General features: G+C 51.4%; 1 protein-coding gene across 8 annotated transcripts in view; it reads right to left on the bottom strand.

Annotated features, from left to right (window-relative positions):
* The window catches only part of NFATC2 (nuclear factor of activated T cells 2), an 82,006-nt gene that overhangs the window by 57,488 nt on the left and 4,095 nt on the right, over window positions 1-20,423 (bottom strand). For 3 of the 8 annotated variants that reach the window (XM_014254189.2, XM_014254188.2, XM_088064477.1), the window contains exons 1-3: window positions 17,669-17,825; window positions 9,052-10,078; window positions 7,624-7,792 (exon numbers count right to left, since the gene is read on the bottom strand). In XM_014254189.2, the coding sequence (XP_014109664.1) occupies window positions 7,624-7,792; window positions 9,052-10,078; window positions 17,669-17,825 (1,353 nt within the window). Of the gene's footprint in view, window positions 1-7,623; window positions 7,793-9,051; window positions 10,079-14,985; window positions 15,113-15,319; window positions 15,426-17,668; window positions 17,826-20,423 lie in introns of those variants that run through there. The other 5 variants (XM_088064480.1, XM_088064479.1, XM_088064478.1 and 2 more) reach the window with 5 other exon arrangements.

Raw genomic sequence — 20,423 nt, 5'->3', positions numbered from 1 at the left:
CTTTTTTTTTGTAATTTATGGTATTATAGCAATGCTGTGGGATGACATCATTGTAAAATCAGAACAGCATTATAAAATGCAAATACAATGAGAAAACATATCTGTAAAAGAGTGAAGTGTCCCCATTTACAAGGGTTTATCCTTGAGATAATTGATTACATTTTTAGGGCTAATATAGGTGATCATTCACCATAAGTATTTCCATCTACCTTTCACTTGCTACAAATGAACAGCTCACAGAAACACTCCAGGACCTTTAAAATCAGAGTTTTACACTCATCTTCACCAGCAATTTGGCACAGCTTTGGCCATGTCACACTCTCTTTTTACCTGCACCAGGGAACAGCGATGCTCACCCTGCTCGGCAGGGACAGAGTATTGGTGCTGCTTTCTTATAGAGAATTGTCTCTGTGAGCTAGAATGAAAGAACACATCAAAGCTGTGCTTCAGAGATATGGCTCTTCTTAAAACTGAACTGCTAAAGAGTGCCACTGTCAATAAACACCTCCACTATGCCAGGCAGCTGCTTTAATATTTAACCAAAGCACTGATCTTTCCCCTTTGGAGAACCAAAGGAGGAATCAATTTGACCCTTAAACAAACTTTGAGAAGTGAAGACTTAAAATGCTTTTTAAAATACTAAACTTTGAAATTATTTTTTTCCTCCCTTAGCAACAACCAAGCTGCTCTAAAATCTCTGTGTTTCAGTGTTGTTCTTCTGCTCATCAGAGCTGCTTCCCCCAAGCCCTTCCAGGGGAGCACCAGCCCCACACCAAGGTGGGCTTTCACTCTTTCTCACTCTTCTTTCCATGAAGAAAACAAAATCATCTGGATTTCAGTTTCTTTCAAGAAAGATTTATGAATACAGAAGTCTGGGAGGAAATATTTTTGTGTATTATAAGGTGACCTATTCACAATAAAACTCCCCCAAACTGTATACAGATCGAGCTGGAAAAAACCCAACTCCTTTGAGTCACATTTGCCACAAGGGGAAAGAGAAGCCAGACATGATGTGTACCTTTCCATACTCTATTTTGGGACTTTAAGATCCTATTTCTTTCAGTTGAAAGATTTTTCTTAAACTTTGCTTTTGCCTAACTCTCACAATATTCACACATCCAGACATGGGCTGGTCTGTGACCTGAGGAAATGCAAAGCACTTTGGCAGATAAACAAATAACATCATTCAGAAAACAAGGAGACTTTTCTTGTTTGGTTTGCTGCTATGATTGGGTCTCTAAACAAAATAGAAATGTGTGGCACAATTAAAAGCATCATCTCAGCTCTGCAGAGATCTAATTCATTCTGCACTCCATCCATGGAGCGATACAGTCACACTGGGGATGGGGAAGGGATTTGAGTGCCATTTGCAGGAAGGCACCTGTGTCATTCTGCATGCAAAAAACGAGCAGATGTGCCCTCAGCTGCTGAGTTTGTTCAGCTACACACCCAACACCACCCCTGTGATGGCCCTGGCACCAGGAGCACATATCAGGCACACTAAAGGCTCTTCTTCTCCTGCTCTGTTCCAAAACTCAGGTCTCCTCACAAATTAACACCCCAGCTCCAACTACACAGCACTTAAAGCCATAGGAAATAAATAAGATAACTTTTTTATTCTTACCCAGAAGCCAGGCCAGAGAGGGGCAGTGATTTCCCAGGTCCTGCAGGGGATGAGCAGCCAAAGCCCAGTGAGAAACCCGTGGTACCCATGCCCTGCTGCAGGGAAGGGAGTGCTGACCCTGCCCTGCAGGCAGCCCAAACTGGCACTTGAGGCATCACTCAGCAGCTGCAGCACCCCAGCTCCCAGCAGTACTGCAAGCTTTGTCTTTTCACTGCTGGCTTGCAGAGCCAGATTTTCTTGGGCATTTCTAGTTTAGCTGTTGCACATCAAAAGCCTCCGTGCGGTGCTGGGCTTTGCACAACAAAAGCAGCAGCACCTGCAAACCTTCCTGGTGTCTTTGAGGAGCCCCAGTGTGAGACTGACTGCTCTAGAGAGTACAGGGGAGTAATTTATTCCCCATCCATCCCAACACAGCTCTGCCTGTCAGGCATTTTGTCCATGGAATGGACAAAACTGCATCTTTAAAGCACTTTCCTGTCTAGACACCTCAAGCCGTGGCCTGGAGCAAAGTTTCAATGTGGGGAATCGATTCTCTAGGCTTGGGGACTTTCTCTGCTCCAAAGCACTCAGTGCCTGGTTCTGGTCCATGCCTGTGCATCCCTGGCTCTGGCCCCTGGAGGCTGCAGGGGTGTGAGGCCAGCTCAGACACTGACCCAGAGCAGCCTGGCCAGCAGTGAGGAGCATTCACTGAGGGGCACAGGGCGGGCAGAAATCGCTTCCTCCCGCTGCCCTGCCAGAGATAAACACTGCCCCCTGCCCCAAACCCTACTGCCAGCCCCAGCACTGCTCCCACACCTCTCACACCCCCTGAGATGATGTTCTGAGAGAACAGCCCTGCTTCTGTCCCCCCTTCCTGCTGCAAGCGGCTCCAGCCTTGGATTCCATCATTAATCCCCATCGTTAGCACCCGCTGGCTGCGGCGATGTCAAGGATTTTTTGGGGGAGGTCTTTGCTCAACAATACTCGTACCAAGATGGAAAATGTCACTGCATTGTCTCAGGGAGAGTGAAATATCAATAACTGTCAGGAATTCAACAAAGACCTCGTCCAGCCACTGTATCATGTAGCAGCTCCTCTGCCTGCTTCGGTTAGAGCTGACATTGAGCAACAAAGCCGGATCTTCTCACATGTTTTTGTTCAATTTAATGTACTTGGGACACTGCAAAAGAACGCAAACCAGAAGGAAATCTTTGCCTTAGTTCCTTTTGCTCTCTACCAAAGCTGTCTGTAAAGGCCTCTGAACACAATCCTTTGAACATCTGATTCTGCTAAATTATGATTTTGTATGATACTGTTTTAAGTGTTTCTTATTTTGGTGACAGTTTAGCCAAAATTCCAAGGGCTGAATCTCTCTTGCTCTGCCGCTCCTTACAGTAAATAACAGCCAGACTCCCAGTGTGTTACTGGGATTTCTGCTTTCAGGTGGGGTTACTGCAGGTCTGGGCCAGAGGCAGCAGCTCTTGGGAGAACACAGTCAGGGGGGTTTGCTCCTGACTGCCCTCACACCGATGTGCAAGCAGCTGTGTCCTCTCTGGGCCCCCTGCCCCTCTGAAGGGCTGATCCTGTTTCCAGGATGCTGTGACCATCCCAGATGACAGTTTCAAAGAGGCACAACGCATCTGTCCAGTGCACATGTACAGGGAGGAGGATCTGGAGATCTCATTTTCACAGCTGGCTAGGAAAACCAACTGTGTCATTAAAGCACTTCCCTGCGCACTCTTGACAAAAGAGCTAAACCTCCCCAGCATGACAGAGCTCGCTGTGCCATGAGGAAACCAGAGGGTGAAAATGTGATGCTTTTGACAGAATCACACTGGGGGAGTCCTCAGCACGTGGCTCTGGCACCAGTTAGCAGAGCTGGACCCTTGCTAGCTGTCAGAGGCACTGTGGAACCATCCCCAGCCCAGCTGGAGAGGAGCAGAGGCTTTTCTAAAACTTCACCTTCCTCTGCCACACTCAGCTCATCCTTCCCAGGAGCATCCCCCTGTGCAAGCCAGGTGTGGCACAAAGCTTGACAGCAGCTGTGGTGACAAAAGGGGCAAGCGGTGGCAGCACCAGGAGCACCCTGGAGATGAATCCCAGCCCAAAATGATCGATCTGACTGCACTGAACCAAATCCCCAGAGCTGAGCCCACTGCCAGGGTTAGTGCTGGGCCTCCTGCAAGGTGGCTTTGGGGTCCAGGAACCCACCATGGCCTTGGCTCAGGCACTGGATAATGGACTGAATGTCAGACAGATCTTGAAAATATCTTGGCCAAAAACATTTTTGTGAAAAAAAGGAAAGAAACACAGCACAGTCCTGCAGCGAGAACCTAGAGGAGAGAATAACTAAATCTTGCATCTGCTTCATCCAGGGGTACTTCTAACCCACAAAACCTGCTGAGCACAGGCATCCCCCTCAAACCAGCTGGTACACGCTGCTTCCCCTCACCTCTGCCAAAACTCCTCTCCATCAAAAGCAAGCTATTCTGAACTAGGCTTGAAAGTTTCAGTGAGAGCCTGTCATTCACCTCCACCTCAGCTTTATAGCTGTGCTTGCAGCATGGCATCAGGGCTGCTGCCCCTTACATTTGATGGCATATTAGTTCTGAAGAGAACTTCCCAGGTTCAGCTAAAATCTCTGGCTTGGCACATGGAACAGCAGTAAATAAATCCACGAGAGCTCAAGAGGCCCCTAATGATGCCACTGTGCAAACAAGCCCTGCAGTCCCGCAGGTAAACCAGGTGTGGCAGGTGCAGCTGTATTGTCACACGCTGCTGGTGAGCTGGGGAAAATCCCCTGCAGGAGCCAAAACCCAGCTCCAGAGCAGGGAGGTGATGCCACGAGAGCGGCACAGAGAGGTTGTGCAGCTCCAGCCGGGTCCAGCACAGCCTGGCCTTGCCCTTCCCTGCACAGGAGCCTCGGGGAGGTGGGCAAAGGCCAAACTCAGCTGCTGGGATGTGCCCTCAGAGCAATCCCCCGGTGCAGGAGCGGCTCCAGCCCGGCCCCACGCGTGAGAGCGCCCATCGCCCCACAGCGCTGTGAGCTGGTTTTGAGTTTCCATCAAAGGCTCTGGTTTCACTGACACACCAATGAATTAGCTGAATGTTGGAAGTCACTTACAGTTAGAAGTCAGAGCCCCATGGGAAGCCCAGGCTAAGAAACAATGTCTCCTTTGACTGGGAAACCACAAGAAAACACAGACGGCAAAATTCAAATATAAAAGGAAAGTGGAACATACGTTTGTTATTGTAAAGCAGCTCCTGTGAGCTCCACTAACAACTCTGCCATTCCAGCTTCTTTTTAATAAGAAAAATAAAAAGAGGCAGTGAAAGTCACCACAATTTTAAAAGTTAAAACCCGGGGGAAGGTTGAGCTGGCTGTGCTGAACAGGAGCCCCTCTCTGTACAGCTTTCCTGCTCTAAGGGGAGTGAGGAGGAGCCTGGCACACAGGGGTGGAAGGGCTGGGGGTCCCTGTGCCTGCCCCTGCCCTCACCTGAGCACTGGGGTTTTATAGCCCTGCTCTGCATTTGGATGTTGTACCAAGGTAAACAGTTGGATTTAAACACTCTAGGTTTGTGTTTGCACTGCCACCTCTGTCCCCATCACATCCACAAGCTCGCTGCACAGGAGCAGCCAGTGCCTTTCCTGCTGCACAGGCTCTTCCACAGCCTTCCCTGGAAGGCTGGGTACAAATAAGCAGCTTTGGGAAAAAAAGAGATGGGAACCAAATGTGCCTCCCCCTCCTCTGCGGTCTCTGACCAAGGGGGACCTGCAGGATGGAAGGAGCATGGAAACTCCAGCTTTGTCCTTGCTACAAAGGATCTCCTGGCTGTTCTCAGCACTTTAACCTCCAGAGGATACTCACACCCCTAAAACCTGAGTTTCTCTGCAGTTAGCACAAGCTGGAGGCTCCTCCCAAGAGGGACTCAAACACCTGAGCTGGGAGCCTGTGCTTCTCCGTGGCCCTGAAATCAGACATGTGAACATTTCATGGCATGCATGGCTTCTCCCCCTTCTCCTGCCACAGTCCCATTCCACCTGGTCCAGCTTCCCAGAGGTTTTGATCACCAGACTCTTCCCCTGCCATGCCTGGAGTGCACAACTGGTGCAGAGCCTCGAGTACAAACGCTCGGGGCTTGACATGTGAAGAAAAGGAAGCAGCATCAGAAAGATAAACCACAAGATAAGGCTTGGGGGATATAAGATCTGCTCGTCTGCAGCTTCAGAGCACCCAAAAGAAGAAATCTGCATGCAAAATGCTCCTTCCAAAAAATAAATATTGCAGGCCAACATTATGCTGCAAAAACCAGCCAAGATCTCTTCTGCCAGCAGGTCCAGCTGGGTAATTAGTTATGTGGAGGGTTAATTGAAGGCTTTTTTTTTAAATCAGATTTGTTTCCAAAGAGATTGTATTTTAGAAAAATACTCTGTTGGCATCTGACAAGAACACAAAAGTTAAACTTCACTGAGGGGAAAGAAGGAGAGGAAAAAAATAAATCCCTTGAAGCCAAATAACTTCTGACATGAAAACTTTGGATTTTACTAGCCTCCCCCAGTCTGAGATGTCATAAACCATACAGGTGCAACTATCTCATTGCTTGGCATCCACATGAACCTGGTTATGTTCAAGTGAACACAAATTCAACAAATACTCCCACTTCACAATAAACCTTCCGAAAGAAACTGTCCATATTTTCCCCAGATGCAGGCACAGCTGTGCAGAGGCACATCTGCTCGGGGAACTAAAGTGGACATTTGAATTTATAGTCTTAGATCCTCAAGCTTGATGGCAAATTATGATAAAACTAGCAATATCAGTTCCTGTCTTCAACAGAAAATATAAATGCCTCTTTGATTGATATTGATTGCAGGAAGGAAAGAAATTCTGTTTCCCCATATCACAAGGAACTCCCTCATTGCAGAAAGGACCCTGTCGATGGGAATACCTTGGGAAGGTAAGTGATTCTGTAGTTGCAGACAAGCTGAGAAAGGAGCAAGGGCTGATTGGTATCATTCCTGCTTCTAGGGAGCTTCAGACACACCACAGGAGGTTACGAGCTCGTCAGACCCAAACCAAACACCTGCATTACTGAGGTGTGGCCAGTGTGACTGCAGTTTAATATTGCCCTGCACCCTGTGCTCAAACACCCAGTCCATACATGTAAGTCCAGCTCCATCAAAGCAAACAAATTCATTGATTTAACAATTTATGGCTTGATTTTAAAAGGGGGTGAGCCTGCAGGGGAATACTGAACATATGTTTGAAGTTAAGGACAAATCAACCCAGTGAAATTAGCGGTATTGATCACATGCTTGAAATTACACATAAATGTTAATGTTTTCCTGGTTTCTGCAAGCCCTGAGTGTGTTAGGAACATCTGTGGGATGCAGCCCAACTTTGTTTAGTGCAGGCTGTAGCTGTGGCTGACCCACACATCATTCCCAGCACTCTCCCAGTGACACAGCACAGCCCCGAGCCCGGCCTGCCTTTGGCTTTCCTTCAGGAAACATGGGCTGAAAACAGGGGAAATGAGGGGAATGACTGATGTGCCCCCACTTGGCTCCACTGCAGCTACTCAGCCAGTATTTTATACCACCCTTTGAAAGGTGAAGGAAAAGCTGGTCACACTCCAAACACAAGAAGGGTTCAGCTCATTCACCTCTCGGGTCAGCAAAGGGACGAATTCGCTCTCTCCACCACTGGCAGCCTGAATTCAGCCTCAGTTTTGCTCACTTGTTTCAGCAGTGACTTCCCAGGCACTTTATGACAGTCGTGACTGGAGATCACACGAGGTTTACACAGCCCAGGTAGCAAAGACATTGCCCACATTTCTGAGCCTTCAGAAGCCAATCCAAACCAACCTTCTCAAAACCCTTCACTTCACCCCAGCTCAGCTCAGAGCCTTGAAGCGCATCAAGAGCTCACAGGGCGCTCCTCTTCCAGGGACAGCCCCCAGCAAGCATTTTAGAGATAAACTCATCCCCTTTTCCTCCAGGGAGATCCCCAGTGCCTTACCTGGACCACGGGGTGGCCACCAGTGGGGGCCTTGACAGCCCCACGGCTGCCCTCGGTCTCGTAGTGCGCGCGGTGATGGGGCTTGGGCTGCACCTCGATCCGCAGCTCGTAGGAGCCCGACTGGCTGGACAGGGGCCACTCCAGCGGCGGCAGGGACTGCACGGGCAAGCTGGGACACACAGAGAGACACAGCACCAGGGAAACTCCTGAGAAGGTGATTTCTCAAAGCCCCGATCCCTCCTTCCTCCCAGTGCCCCGCCTGGACCTTTCTGCTGTGAATTCCCATGGGATTGTGCCAAACTGCTCGCGTCTGACTGCAAGCTCTGCTGAGAAGATGAGAGTTTCTGTCGGCCCATCTTGCAGTAGAGAATAAGATATTTCTGTTTCTTAAACAGAAATATTTGTAGCAGTGGCATTTTTTCAAAGATCCCCCTCTTTTATCCAACTTTTGCTGTGTCTCCAACTTGGATCACAGAGTACGTATTGTGAAATAGTAACTCTGTTTGCCATTACCTACCGGTTGTGTAAATTAACAATGATAATTGTTAATAACTGTTTTGATTTCCATAAATATTAAAGTGCACATCAATAAAATGCTAAATATTCTTACCTGGTACTAGTCTTCCTGCTATGAAAATACATAAGGTTTTGTGGCATGAAATGAATGCACTGCAATGCGCCACTAAAGCCTGCGCTGGATTTTAAACCACTCTTACCCTGTGAGTACAGGCTGCTGCCAGGACCGGTCTGACAGGCCAAGGGAAGTCACAGCCTGTGCTCCTTCAGTCGCAGTTTGTGTTCAGCAGGTCAGAACACCCTGGGATAACCCCAGTGCCCAGCGGGATGGCACTGACAGGGTGCCAGCAGGGCACAGTCACACACCTGGCAGCCTCGGTCCTGACAGCCACAGAGCCAGACAACAGAGGGCTGAGATTTGGGCTAAGGGACAATTAACAAATTAACAACCAACACTAAGTCACTGGAGCTGACCAAATGCTCAGTGTGACCTGGAGCAGTGAGCTCTGTTTTGAATCAGGCATTATTTAAAACATTTTCATCCTTGATGGAAATTCGTAAGTGACTTTAGAAAAGCAATCCCAGCATTTTAAGAGCAGCAGGATGGCACCATGGTGTTCAGCCTTTGTCAAAGGCCATCTGCAATTGCGACAAATCATTTGGAAATCTGAATCTGTAGCGTGCTGTGCTATCAGTGAACCTCCTTGGTGATGTTTCCTCAAAACCCTGACTTTTTCATCTCCGAATCCCAATGGACCAGGCTCCCATGAACCAGTGCTGTCCCTGAGCACTCAGCTCTGGTCTGCAGCAGGACCTGCCCAAGAAAACGCTCCCTGGGGATCATCAGCCACGACAGAGGACACCAAACCATGAGAAAACACGGAAAACACACCCACAAGGAGGATGACATACCTGCAGATTGGTATTGCGGGCACCAGCTGCTTTGTCCAGGATGGAGGAACCAACAGAATGGATTCTGGGGCTGAGTTTCTCCTGTCCTCCTGCTCACAAGGCCCGTGGAAGTCAACAGTCTGAAAGACGTGACACGGAATGCTGTTTTTGTGGGAAGACATGGACGAAGGATCAGGGCTGGTTTTCCAAATTTTCGTGGGGACACCACAGGAAGGATCCGTAGGAAGGCTGCTCATAGCATCCATGGAAAGGGAAGCGCTGGCCAACTGCGTGTAAGTAACTGCAGAGGCGTCTTCTCCCAGGGGGATGCGAGGAGAGGGCTGTGGAGAGGGGGTCCGTGAGTGCCGAGGAGAGGCGGGAGGCAGCTGAGCGCTGTACAGCTCGGTGCAAGAGTACCTCCGTTTTGCACCTGGTGACGAAGACCTTGAGTTGGGACAGGGTGATGGTGAGTGGCGTCCCAAGCAGGCTTCCTCCGTGATGCTTGTTCGTGGTGACATTATTGGAGAGGTTCTAGGAGAATAATGAGTATGGATGTTTTGAAACTGTGGACAAAGGTCATCACTAGGACCATTATTTGGTGAAACACATGGTGATGTGCAAGGAGATACATTTGTCTCTGAAATGAAACTTGCAGAGGAGCCGCTACTAGCTGGGCTCAGACACAGTGGTTCTCTGTAGCCCTCAAAGCCAGGGACAGGCAGGGTAACCCTCGGGCTAGTGGTGGCTGAGTTTGACTGATGTTCTACCAACAGAACATCTGTGTCTCTGCTGCGGAAGGGACCCCCCGAGTGAATCAGTTCATGATATGGAGTTATTTCAATCCTAGGGCTCGGAGCAGAGGCCCCTGCAGCGTTGGCAGGGTGTGTAGGTGGTGGCCCTATGCTATCTGGCTGTCCATATCTGCCCATGGGATCTGCAGAAAGGCTAGAAAAAGGCAGGGGGCATGGCTTGAGGCCACAGTCCAAGACATCATGAGCGTATGTAACTCCAGAGGGTGGGCTGTTGGTTTTATGTGGAGTCGGTTCTTCTGGAAAAAGAAGGGTCTCTTTAAGACTGTAAATATTGTTACAGAAGCTGAGCAATCACGGATTAAAAAAAATGCATATTTATAAACTGGTTGTGCTCTGATATTAGCTTATTATTTAATTCTTTTTAACTGCAGTTAATGCCAGTGAGAAGTACTGGATTAAGAGCCAGGGAAGCTCAAGTGCTCAGAGCGGGTGCAGCATGGACAGGAGCACTGCCAACACCTCCTGCTGCCTGAGCCTCACCTGAGGGATCACCTGCACAGGTCAGCAGCGTGTCAGCCCCTCTGTCCACGGCAGGGCTGCCCTCCTGCCAAGGACACCCCAAGTGCTGCCACTTCGGTCACATTTTCCCAACTAGGAGCTGGACTGAGACCAGCACATCACAAAATCGCTTCCAAACAGGTCTACATAACACCAAATGTTGAGGAACAGCTTTTGGAGGAGGAAGAAACACCTTCCTTACACAGCCAGTCAGGAAAGGCTCCATGGTCCAAAGCTGAGCTCAAACTCTTAAATTGAAAAGTCAGTTCTGTGTGATGATTTGTTTGGCTCTGTATCATGCAGCAAGTTTGGTTTCATGTGAGTCAGAAAACACATTCACAAATATTTGTTAGAGAAGAGAGAGAGAGGGAGAAAGACTCCAGCCCTGTGGTTAAGGGCAATCACATTCCAGTTTCAGCCCAAGGAACATTTTCAGACAGGGATTATAAAATGCACAATAACAAGTAAGTGTTCAGTAGAACCCTCTCTCTGCTGGTATCAAAAATCCCGGATTTTCAGAGATTCCCATTTTACAAACTATCCCGAGGCTGCAGAGCACAGGGATGCTCCCAGGGAACACAGAATTCCCAGCAGCACTGCTGAGCCCAGTTCCAGCATGGCCAAAGCACCCAAGGGTGTGCAACAGCAGAGGCATCCCAGAGGGCAGAGTCATGGCAGGTATTCCCATGGACATCAGCTCCTGGAGCTGCCCAAGCCTGGGAGCTGAAGAATATTTGTCATCACACAAAAACATGCAAAACATTACCAGGATTTGTAGGTTTTTTTTAAGATTTCAGTGTATCCAGCAGGAAATACCTGAAACAGCTCCACAATTTGGGATTAACTCACACTATCTGCTCGCTCTGGGCACAGATCAGAGGTTTCACTGAAACATTTAAATTACTGTTCCAGCATTTTCTCCAACTCCCGCGTGACACGAGACAGAAATTCCCAAGAGAAAATATCACACAGAAAGCAGCAGGAGCTGCCTGTGCTTTCTGCAAAAGTAGCAGAAGTTCCCAGTGAAACTTTTACAAGAAGAGAGATTTTGACTTATTTTCAGGGGATTTCTGTTCAATTTTAGGAACTGCTGAGCCTTCATGTTCAGTGGGAAACCCCAAGAGCCAAGCAAACAAACCAACATACAGAATGGCTGGGACAGGAGGGGAGCTGCACAGGACAGTCCAGCTTGCACATTTCTTAAGGTTCCCTCTGGCTTTTAATCCCAGCACACAGCTGTTTTGGGGATAGGAAAACAGCAACGAGTCACTGACTTCTGAGCCAGACATATTTTTAGCACGGTTGATTTCAGAGCTTTGGCACTCAGGAGCAGTGTGTCATCCCCATCACTCAGGTCTGACACATCAAGCCTCGAGATGCTGCTGAGGTTCCCTTTGAACAGAGCTCGTCATGCCTCCGGAATGAGCGGAGTAACACACCCCCCACAGACCCAGACCATGGCTCTGGGGACAGCCACCCCATCCCAGCCGGTGCCAGGGAGCAGAACCAGCACTGAGCAGGGCTCCAGGCAGGATCTGTGCAGAGGTCAGCAGGAGCAGAAAACCCCTCCAGGCTGAACAGCTTCAGCTCAAGGAACAGGTGAGCCTTTCAGGTCCCCATGCAGCTAAAGCTGCCCCACCACTGAGTTAATCCCAATTATCTGTGCCAGACACAGAGAGCAGGTCCAGAGCCAACACAACACACCGAGCAGCAAAGCCAGCGCGGGGGGTTCATGTTGAGGGGTACTGGAAAAGCAAACGTATCTGTATGTGCATGTGTAGTTTTAAAAGTCTGCTGAATAACAAACACACCTCGCACCCACAGCCCATCAAAAACCAGCCTTCAGACAACCTACATTTTCCTTGCTGATGCCTGAAATACCGGGTTTCAAAGAGCACTTTCACCCTGGCCTCTCTGCTCCAGAGGATGCAGGTACGAATAGCCAGGCTCACACACAGCAAGCCCCAGCCTGCCCCTGCCACCGGCACGCGGCTCCCGGCCAAGCAAACACCCACAGCCTCCAACACCAACAGGATTTCATCTCCCCCACACTGGCAGCGCAGCAGGACCACGGGCAGGACTGATGGACAGGGCAGGGCAGGACAGGATGGACCAGGGATGGTCTGAGCAGTGCCCAGACTGACGGACAGGGCAGGACAGGATGGACCAGGGATGGTCTGAGCAGTGCCCAGACTGACGGACAGGGCAGGACAGGATGGACCAGAGCTACTCTGAGCAGTGCCCGGAGCAGCCCCGGCCATGCCCCGGGCTGAGCTGCAGTGCAGGGAGAGGCTGCAGCCCTGACTCATCGGCACGGCTTCGTCAGGAGCCCGGCTCGGGGCTTTGGGGAGCTGTCCCGGCTCTGCAGAGCTGCAGACACACAATGAAATCACTGTCCCGGCTGCTGCTGCTGCCCACGCCGGGGCTGCCGCCGCCTGGCCCCATGGCAACGCCGGGGATGCTCCAGGGAGAGCTCTGAGCTCACCGCCGAGGGACGCGGGGCACAGCGGTGAAACAGCAAGTGCTGCTCCCAGAAATAAACGGCTCTTCCGTGGAAATCAGCGGGAAATCGGCACGAATCTCCCTGCTCCAGCTGCAGGGAACTGGCTGCTCCGCTCCCGGCCAGCCTGGCTGGGGTCAGGAATGTGCTCGAGGAAAGAGCAGAGCCAACAGCCCCAGGACAGGAGCATCACCAGCAGCAGCAGTTTGCTCCTGTAAACAGCATCGAGCCCCTGCCTTTGTGAGGGGCACAGAAAGCTCAGCTGCTTCCTCCCTCCCCTCACAGACAGAGGTGGGACACAGAGCCCAGGACTCAGGAACAGCCCCAGCACACTCAAGCTTCTCCCTGAGCTGCTGAGGCGAGCTTGGGCAGGGCTGCAGGAGCTCAGGGCAGCAAAGCTCACACTGCTGGGGATGGCAGGGAACAGCCCTGCCCCGCTCCAGCTGCCTCCTCACTGCACCCCCTCACCAGAGAGCAGGTACGTGTTGGGTCAGCCCAGCAAAGGTGTTTCCCAGGGACTGAAACAACTTGGAAACCTCTGTGCAGGTGCCTCAGAGACACAGCTCTGCTCCCAAGGCTGTGCCACCTCCAAGAGTCCATCCATTCCTGCATCCCAGAGCACAGGCTGGGATACTCCAGCAAAGGACTGTGCTCTCTGCTGCTTTTCTGATGGGGATCTCACAGACAGCTCCTCAGCACGGGCTGCTCCAGCACTTCCTCCCTCCCTGCACTCAAGCATTTCCCAGCCTGAGGTTTCACTGCTGATTCACCCTCTGATTCAGTACCAAAAGATCCTTCTGCTTTGACAGGGGTGAAAAGAAAGCGAGTTTTGCACGCAGGCAGCACTGGCATCTCCTCGTACTCTCGGGCAGCTTTACTGTCAGCAAACAGCCTTCCCTGTATCACTCAACTCCTCTTCCTAGAGCACTCTGACCCCCCAGCCCTCTGGGATCCCACCCAAACTGCCAGCTCTCACTGCCCCTTTTTCCCCCAGGTTTCATCCACATGGCTGTCTCTCTCAGCACAGCAGGGAATGAAGCAGGGTCCTGGATGCTTCTGTACTGCAAATATCCACCAAAGCAGCTCCTCTGGCCGGGCCCAGGAGGGTGCAGGCAGCTCCATCAACCCCCTGGAAGCCAGGCAGCCTCCCCAGGTGGAGACCCTCAAGAGAGCCCTAAAGAACCCAGGGAGGGCTGAATCACAGGTGAAAGAGAACAAGGGATTGCAGTTTCAAAGGACTTGAGCCTTGATTTACCCAACTCCTTTTCACACATCTCTGAAGGGCAGAAAGGAAAAGGCAAAGGCTCCCGAGGTTGCCCAAGCCCAGGGCCACCCTTGCCTGTTTTAAAACAGGGCAGCTCCTTCAAAGCCAGCAACTCAGCCAAATGTGACCGTGCCAATTAGCATGAAATTAGGGAATAAAGGCTCAGCAGAGCGGGCTGCATTCCACGCTGGGTTTATCCAAACCATCCTCTAGGAAAAGCTAAAGATAGCCCCGTGCAGGCCAGGGAGGGCAGGGACACAAGTTGGGCTCTGACCTCACATCCTCTGCCTGTGGCTCCCAGGATTTAACTGGAGTCCCCTATTTGCATAAATAAAAGAGTCTATTTTCTTTTTTAATTAACTTGCTTATTGTCATTTGAAGGGGCCAGTCCAGAGCTTCTTTGCATTTTTCAAAAGCTGACTTGTCTGTTATTTACACTAACTGCTTGGAAGCTCCGAGTGAGAGCTGGTTTCCTGAGTGAAATCTGGAATTCTCTGCTAGATGTGCATATTTGTTTCTTTATGGCAGGGCTGAACACTGCCTCCTGTGTTCCTGAGCCAGCCCCAGGACCCAACTGCATGCACTTTCAGGGTTTTTTTCCCTTTTAATAGCTTTGCATCCAGGAGAAGAAAAAAAGGAACGAGGCAAATTATTCAGGGCTTGACACCTACAAGACATGGCAATGTCCCTGGGAGCCTGTCTACATACAAACAAGCATTTGGAGGAACATTAATATTTATGGATGCTCCCTGCTTCCCCTCTCTACACTATACACACAGGACCTTGTAGATTCATATCACCACATGCAGTCTGAGAGTCTAATGAGCTACAGCAAGGGCCTGAGCCTAGAGGAAAAACCTCTTTCCCATCTGCATTTTTACCTGTTGTCTCAGGGCAGGATTTCATCTGGAATCTTATTCAAGCACAGCTTTTGACTGGATTTGCAAAACGCCCCTCAGAGGATCAGCTCCCACAAGGGTTGAGCTCAAACATTAAAAATGATGTGGCAGCTTTAGCTCTCAGCAGATCATCACACAGCGAGCACCCAGCAATCCTGAAGGGAGCTGCTGGAGCACAGCACTGGCTGCACTTCAGGATTTTGTCTCTCACAGCAGCCAACAGGTGTTAGGGAGGAACACACGCTGCAGGGATCAGAACTTACTCCTCTGGGAGCCCTGTTTGTAGGAGCTCATTTGGAAATGCTCATTAACTCACCTGTCATGTTCAAAATGAGCTAAAATTTGGGATACTGCTACCAACACTTGCACAGGAACTCTGCAGGGAATGCAGCTAACACTTTTTTGTTTAAAGGACACAGAAAACATCCTCAATGGCCAAATGAAATCACAGCTTCCACCTGAAAGCACTGTATGCCTTGCCCACACTCCCCAAATGCTGTTCACCTGGGCAGCCCCTGAGTTCAGCAGATGTTTCTTGTTTGAAAATCATGAGAAGATTGCTAATTAAAGTCTGGTGAGTAAAGGCAAAAAGCACTCTCCACAGCATTGGTGCTTTTGGAAACGGCTGGCCTCAAGAGGAACACCTAATATTAATAATATTGACTGCAGGATTTTTGTTGACCCTTTTTTCCCTGTTGCTTTTATAACAGTCCATGTTCCTGCTGGCCCAGGCACACGCAAGCACCACTGAATGCCTGTCACTTTCAGGAAGGATATTTCTGGCATCCCCATGACAACAAGTTGTGATATAGGTCCTACTTTTAAAACACAACCTTGGATGGATACTGCCAAATTCCAGCCTTTTAAAAATTTATCAGGAATAAGCATTCACCTCAATCCATTCCTCAAGCCCAAAATTTACATTTTTCCATATTTTTTTTAATTTAAAAAATCCCTTTTAGCATGCTTATAGATTTGTTATTTTAGGACTTGTCATGAGCAGTGGGTGGAACAGACCAGGCTGGGAGGACTCCAAATGCAGGAACCAGACTGAAGGGCTGGGACCTACTCCTTTGGTTTTGGTTCCACTTTGAACCCTCCTCTGCACAGGACTTGTTTGTCCAATTTCAGTTCAGATGGGGCCAGAATTGGACACAAACAATGAGCATCAGTTACCACCAGCATGTGGATAAAGCCCTTGCTCAGAATTTGACCATTTTCTGCTCTCGTGTAAACACTCTTTAATCTTCTGTACATGAAAGGTTGCGGATGTATCCTGGATTGCTTACAGCCTGGAGCTGGTGCCTTTTCAAAGCCAGGGGAATGTTCTCCAGATTACAATGCTCATATATATGGCTGGGACATTTTTTTATTTTTTTTTATGCTAATGATTTCCATCTTTGGAACCAAATTACTACTAATTATGGTTTCCAGTCATTCAAAAGTGAAGAAAGGAGGCTCAAGAAGGAAGTTGCTTCTACAACAAGCACACACTGCTCTGCATTTATGTGGTTTGAAGATTAAACTTTCTACCCCACACCTATGTATGATTATGTCCTGTAGAACTTCCCACCTAAGGTTTCACAGCAGCACTGTTTACTGTAAAGATGTGAACACACCAGCATCTGAAGCTTTCACTGACATTCAGTGTATTTTCACTAAAATTTTCATTAAAACCGTTAACCCCTCCCCATCGTGGATTTATTGCAGCATGTTTTGATCTACATGAAACCTTGAAAGAAAATTCAGCTTTGTCCAGCTGCTGACATGCACCATCCCCACTCAGCTTCGATGCTGGTGCACATCTGTACACTTAAACAAGGACAGAGAGAATAAAACTCAGCAACAACTCTCCGTTTCACTAAGGACACCACGATCAGGCCTCAAAGGTCTCCTCCTTTAGAGGAACACAACAGCTCTGAGATGCTCCAGGGAAACACCACCTTTCCACCGTGTAGAATCAAAACCAAGGTATCTTAGAGACAATATCCCAACACACCATCCCTCTGGGTCCTCTCCTTCGGCTCTGTCTGGTTTACACAAGTCTACATTTTATGGGAAGCGTCCCTGTTTGGTACCACCAACAGACAGAATTACCATTTAGAAAGTCAGGGAACACTTGTCACTGCACTTTTAAGTATCACAGCATAAGCTCAGAAAAGCAGAACAGTCTGAAAAATCTTTCTTGTTCCCTCAATTTTAGCTGCAGCTTCCGGTGTCCGTGCCGGAGCCAGCGGTGCCCAGCCCGCTGCCATGGCCGGCTCGGGGGTGCCCGGGAGCGGCCGGGGCAGGAACGGGGCTGAGGGCAGCGAGAGCCGCCCGAGCCCCCGGCAGCCACAGCCCTGCTCCATCCCGGCTCCATCCCGGCTCCATCCCTGCTCCATCCCTGCTCCATCCCGGCTCCATCCCGGCTCCATCCCGGCTCCATCCCCGGCTCCATCCCGGCTCCATCCCCGGCTCCATCCCCGGCTCCATCCCCGGCTCCGTCCCTGCTCCGTCCCTGCTCCGTCCCTGCTCCGTCCCTGCTCCGTCCGGGCTCCATCCCCGGCTCCGTCCCGGCTCGGCCACCGAGCGGCCCGGGCAGGCACCTGCCGGCCGAGAGCCCCAAGCGGTGCCGCCGTGCCCCGAGCGGCGGCCGGGGGCTCCCGGGCGGCTCCTCACCAACCTTCCATCGGCTTCAGGTAGTCGTAGTCGAAGAGGATGGAGAAGTCGAACTCCTCCTGCGGGCTGCCCGGCGGGGCCGTGCCGGGGCCGTGCCCGGGGCCGTGCCCGGGTCCCCCCTCCTGCGGGCCGGGGTCGGGGCCGGGGCCCGCGGCGCTCATGGCGATCCGGGAGCGGGAGCCGAGCGCCCCGAGCGCGGGGAGAACGCCGGGAATAAAGCGAGGAAACACCAAGAAATGCCCCGGCTCGGGAGGGTGCGGCGGGCGCGGGGCCCCGGGCGGCAGCGGGGCAGCTTCCTGCTGCGGGCAGCACCTGCGCCGGGGCCGCCCCCGGGGAGGAGCCGGCACCGGCCCGGGAACGCGGGCACCCAGCCCCGGTCACCCGGCACCGGCCCGGGAACGCGGGCACCCAGCCCCGGTCACCCGGCACCGGCCCGGGAACGCGGGCACCCAGCCCCGGTCACCCGGCACCGGCCCGGGAACGCGGGCACCCAGCCCCGGTCACCCGGCACCGGCCCGGGAACGCGGGCACCCAGCCCCGGCCCGGGAGCCTCCGGGAAGGAGCCCTTCGGGCCAGCATCCCCACGCTGGTGCCCCGCGGTGGGCACGGCCGGCTGGCCTGCACACAGCCCCTCTCTGCCGAGGTCTGCAGGGCCCCGCCGCTCCCGGCAGCGCACAGCTGCCCTCGCCTTCTGCAGGCTTCGAGCATCCCACGCCATGTGCTCCTGCCGTGGGCTGCGGGGTGGCTGCTCGCACGGGATGGCCTCTCCTGGCTGGAGACCTTCAGAGGCGTCGGGTCCGTCGGGCACAAGGTCTCTGTTCTCCTCCTGCCTGGCTCACAAACAGCGTTTCAGAGGATGGGCGCTCGCCGCGTTCCCTGCTGACCGCAGCCGGCGCTGCCAGCTTCCCCAGGGCCCCCCGGCCACCTCCTCCACATTGACTCCATTCATGCCCTGTTCTCCTGGCCCTGCTCGGGGTGCTGGTCACTGCCCCCCGACAGCCTCCTGCCCCTGGCATGGCTGCTACAGCCAGCAGTGACTTCACTGTGGGTAACTGGGGGCCCTGGCTGTGTGTGCTCAGAGCATCTGCGGTCAGAGGGCTGTTCCCTCGCTTACCTGCTTGTGTGGTGCCCTTTATGAGCGTGCAGATGGCTGTCATCGGCTCTGAGAGTTTGAAAAATGCTCCTAGTCTGTAGACAGGGCAGGGAGGCAAAGGCAGAGGGACCGAGATCATTAAAGAAGTATTTTGGTGTTTACTTCAGCTTGTTTTTATTTGCTAAGCCTGTCAGCACGACGGCATTAACTGCAAGACAAATCCGACCCTACGTTCCTTGCCTAAGGTCACAGAAAGTCTGTTTAAAGCACACATGGAGCAGAATCTCTGCAGCTGGGCTTGTAACCTACTGCCTTTCTCATTAGTGTGTCCAGCCAAGGGACGGCAAATTGCCTCCTCATCACACCCTTTTGCTCGTCCAGAGGACAAGAAGTCCGAGTTTCCCTGCAGTTTGCAGGCAGGTTTTTCACTGAGTTTCTGGAGAAGCCCGGTGCTGGCTGGTCCCCTGCAGCTCCTGGGTGGCAGCAGGGGCACCTCTGGGTGAGCACAAACAGCACACAGGGGCTGACAGGGCCCTCGGGGGCAGCCAGAGCTGCTGTGAGGCTGCATCAGGTTGGGTGGGGAGCAGTCACACCCGAATCACACCTTGGGGCATTAATTAGTTACTGGAAGGTGCCAGGGGATGGGGAAGTGACTGAGAAAGGGCAGGTGAGCCTGCAATGTTCACTGAGGTGTTTGCAGATGCTGCCTCCCCTCGGGGAGCCTGTGCTGCTCTCTCCAAGGGCTTGATTTGTTATGAATTGTTTAAACATCTATTAAACTGAATTGTTTATATCTGTTGTCCAGTGATCCCCTCCATTTGCTGAGCACTGGCCTTTTATCATTGGCTCTTCTATATGAAATTCACTAGAAAAACAAAATATACTTGCTGATCTTGGCTTAGCACTAAAGAGAGCTGTCATCCTCACAGCTGACACCACACGCAGCACGATTGGATCGGTTGCATTAGCCACAGAAAGAAATGGCACAAACAGAAACACTGAGCTTTTTAAGTGAGATACAGGTGATGGGCAGGAGGGCGTGGGGAGACGACCCCGACTTCTGCTAAAGCTCTGTCCCATCCTTTACTTCCCAGCTTGCCTGCAATCCCTTAGGCATGTGAAGTTTCAAACTTAGCTACTCCTAGGATTAGTAATACTCCACAAGTGGAAAAGGTACCTTCTGCTTCCCAAGAGGACCGTGCCATGCAAAGGAGTTTCGCTGCTAACACACATAATCATCAATTCTGACTCTGGCCAGGAGTGAGGGTGACAAGACAGCACTGAGAAAAGTGTTAAAGAAATGAAGGAATTAGCTCAGCTGATGGGATCCAGTTTTTTTTGCCCAGCAGACAACGTGACGGATGTGAAGGAGCAAGAGCCACCAGGCTTTAATGGAGTGTGTCCCTGCAGCTCTCAGGGCACACGAGGTCACGGTCCCACATGGTCACAACTCGGCACCTACAGGAACAAGAGTTTCCACATGCTCTGAGTGCACAGAGATGGGAGTTGGAATGCTCTGGGGGCTGGGTTTGAACCTACCTGTGTGTTATTTCGAGCAGAAATGCCACAAATGCACAAACTACAGATCTGGCCTTAAATATTAGAGGGGCACAAAGCCATTGGTAGGTGCAGGCAGCTGCAGAATTCAGCTCAAGAGACAGCTGCA

The sequence above is a fragment of the Pseudopodoces humilis genome, chromosome 19, assembly GCF_049639895.1.
Source record: "Pseudopodoces humilis isolate 2021_Gansu_Grassland_sample_001 chromosome 19, ASM4963989v1, whole genome shotgun sequence".
Classification (NCBI taxonomy): domain Eukaryota; kingdom Metazoa; phylum Chordata; class Aves; order Passeriformes; family Paridae; genus Pseudopodoces; species Pseudopodoces humilis.
Note: the sequence above shows the minus strand (reverse complement) of the source record. Positions and strands in the feature narration are given on the sequence as shown.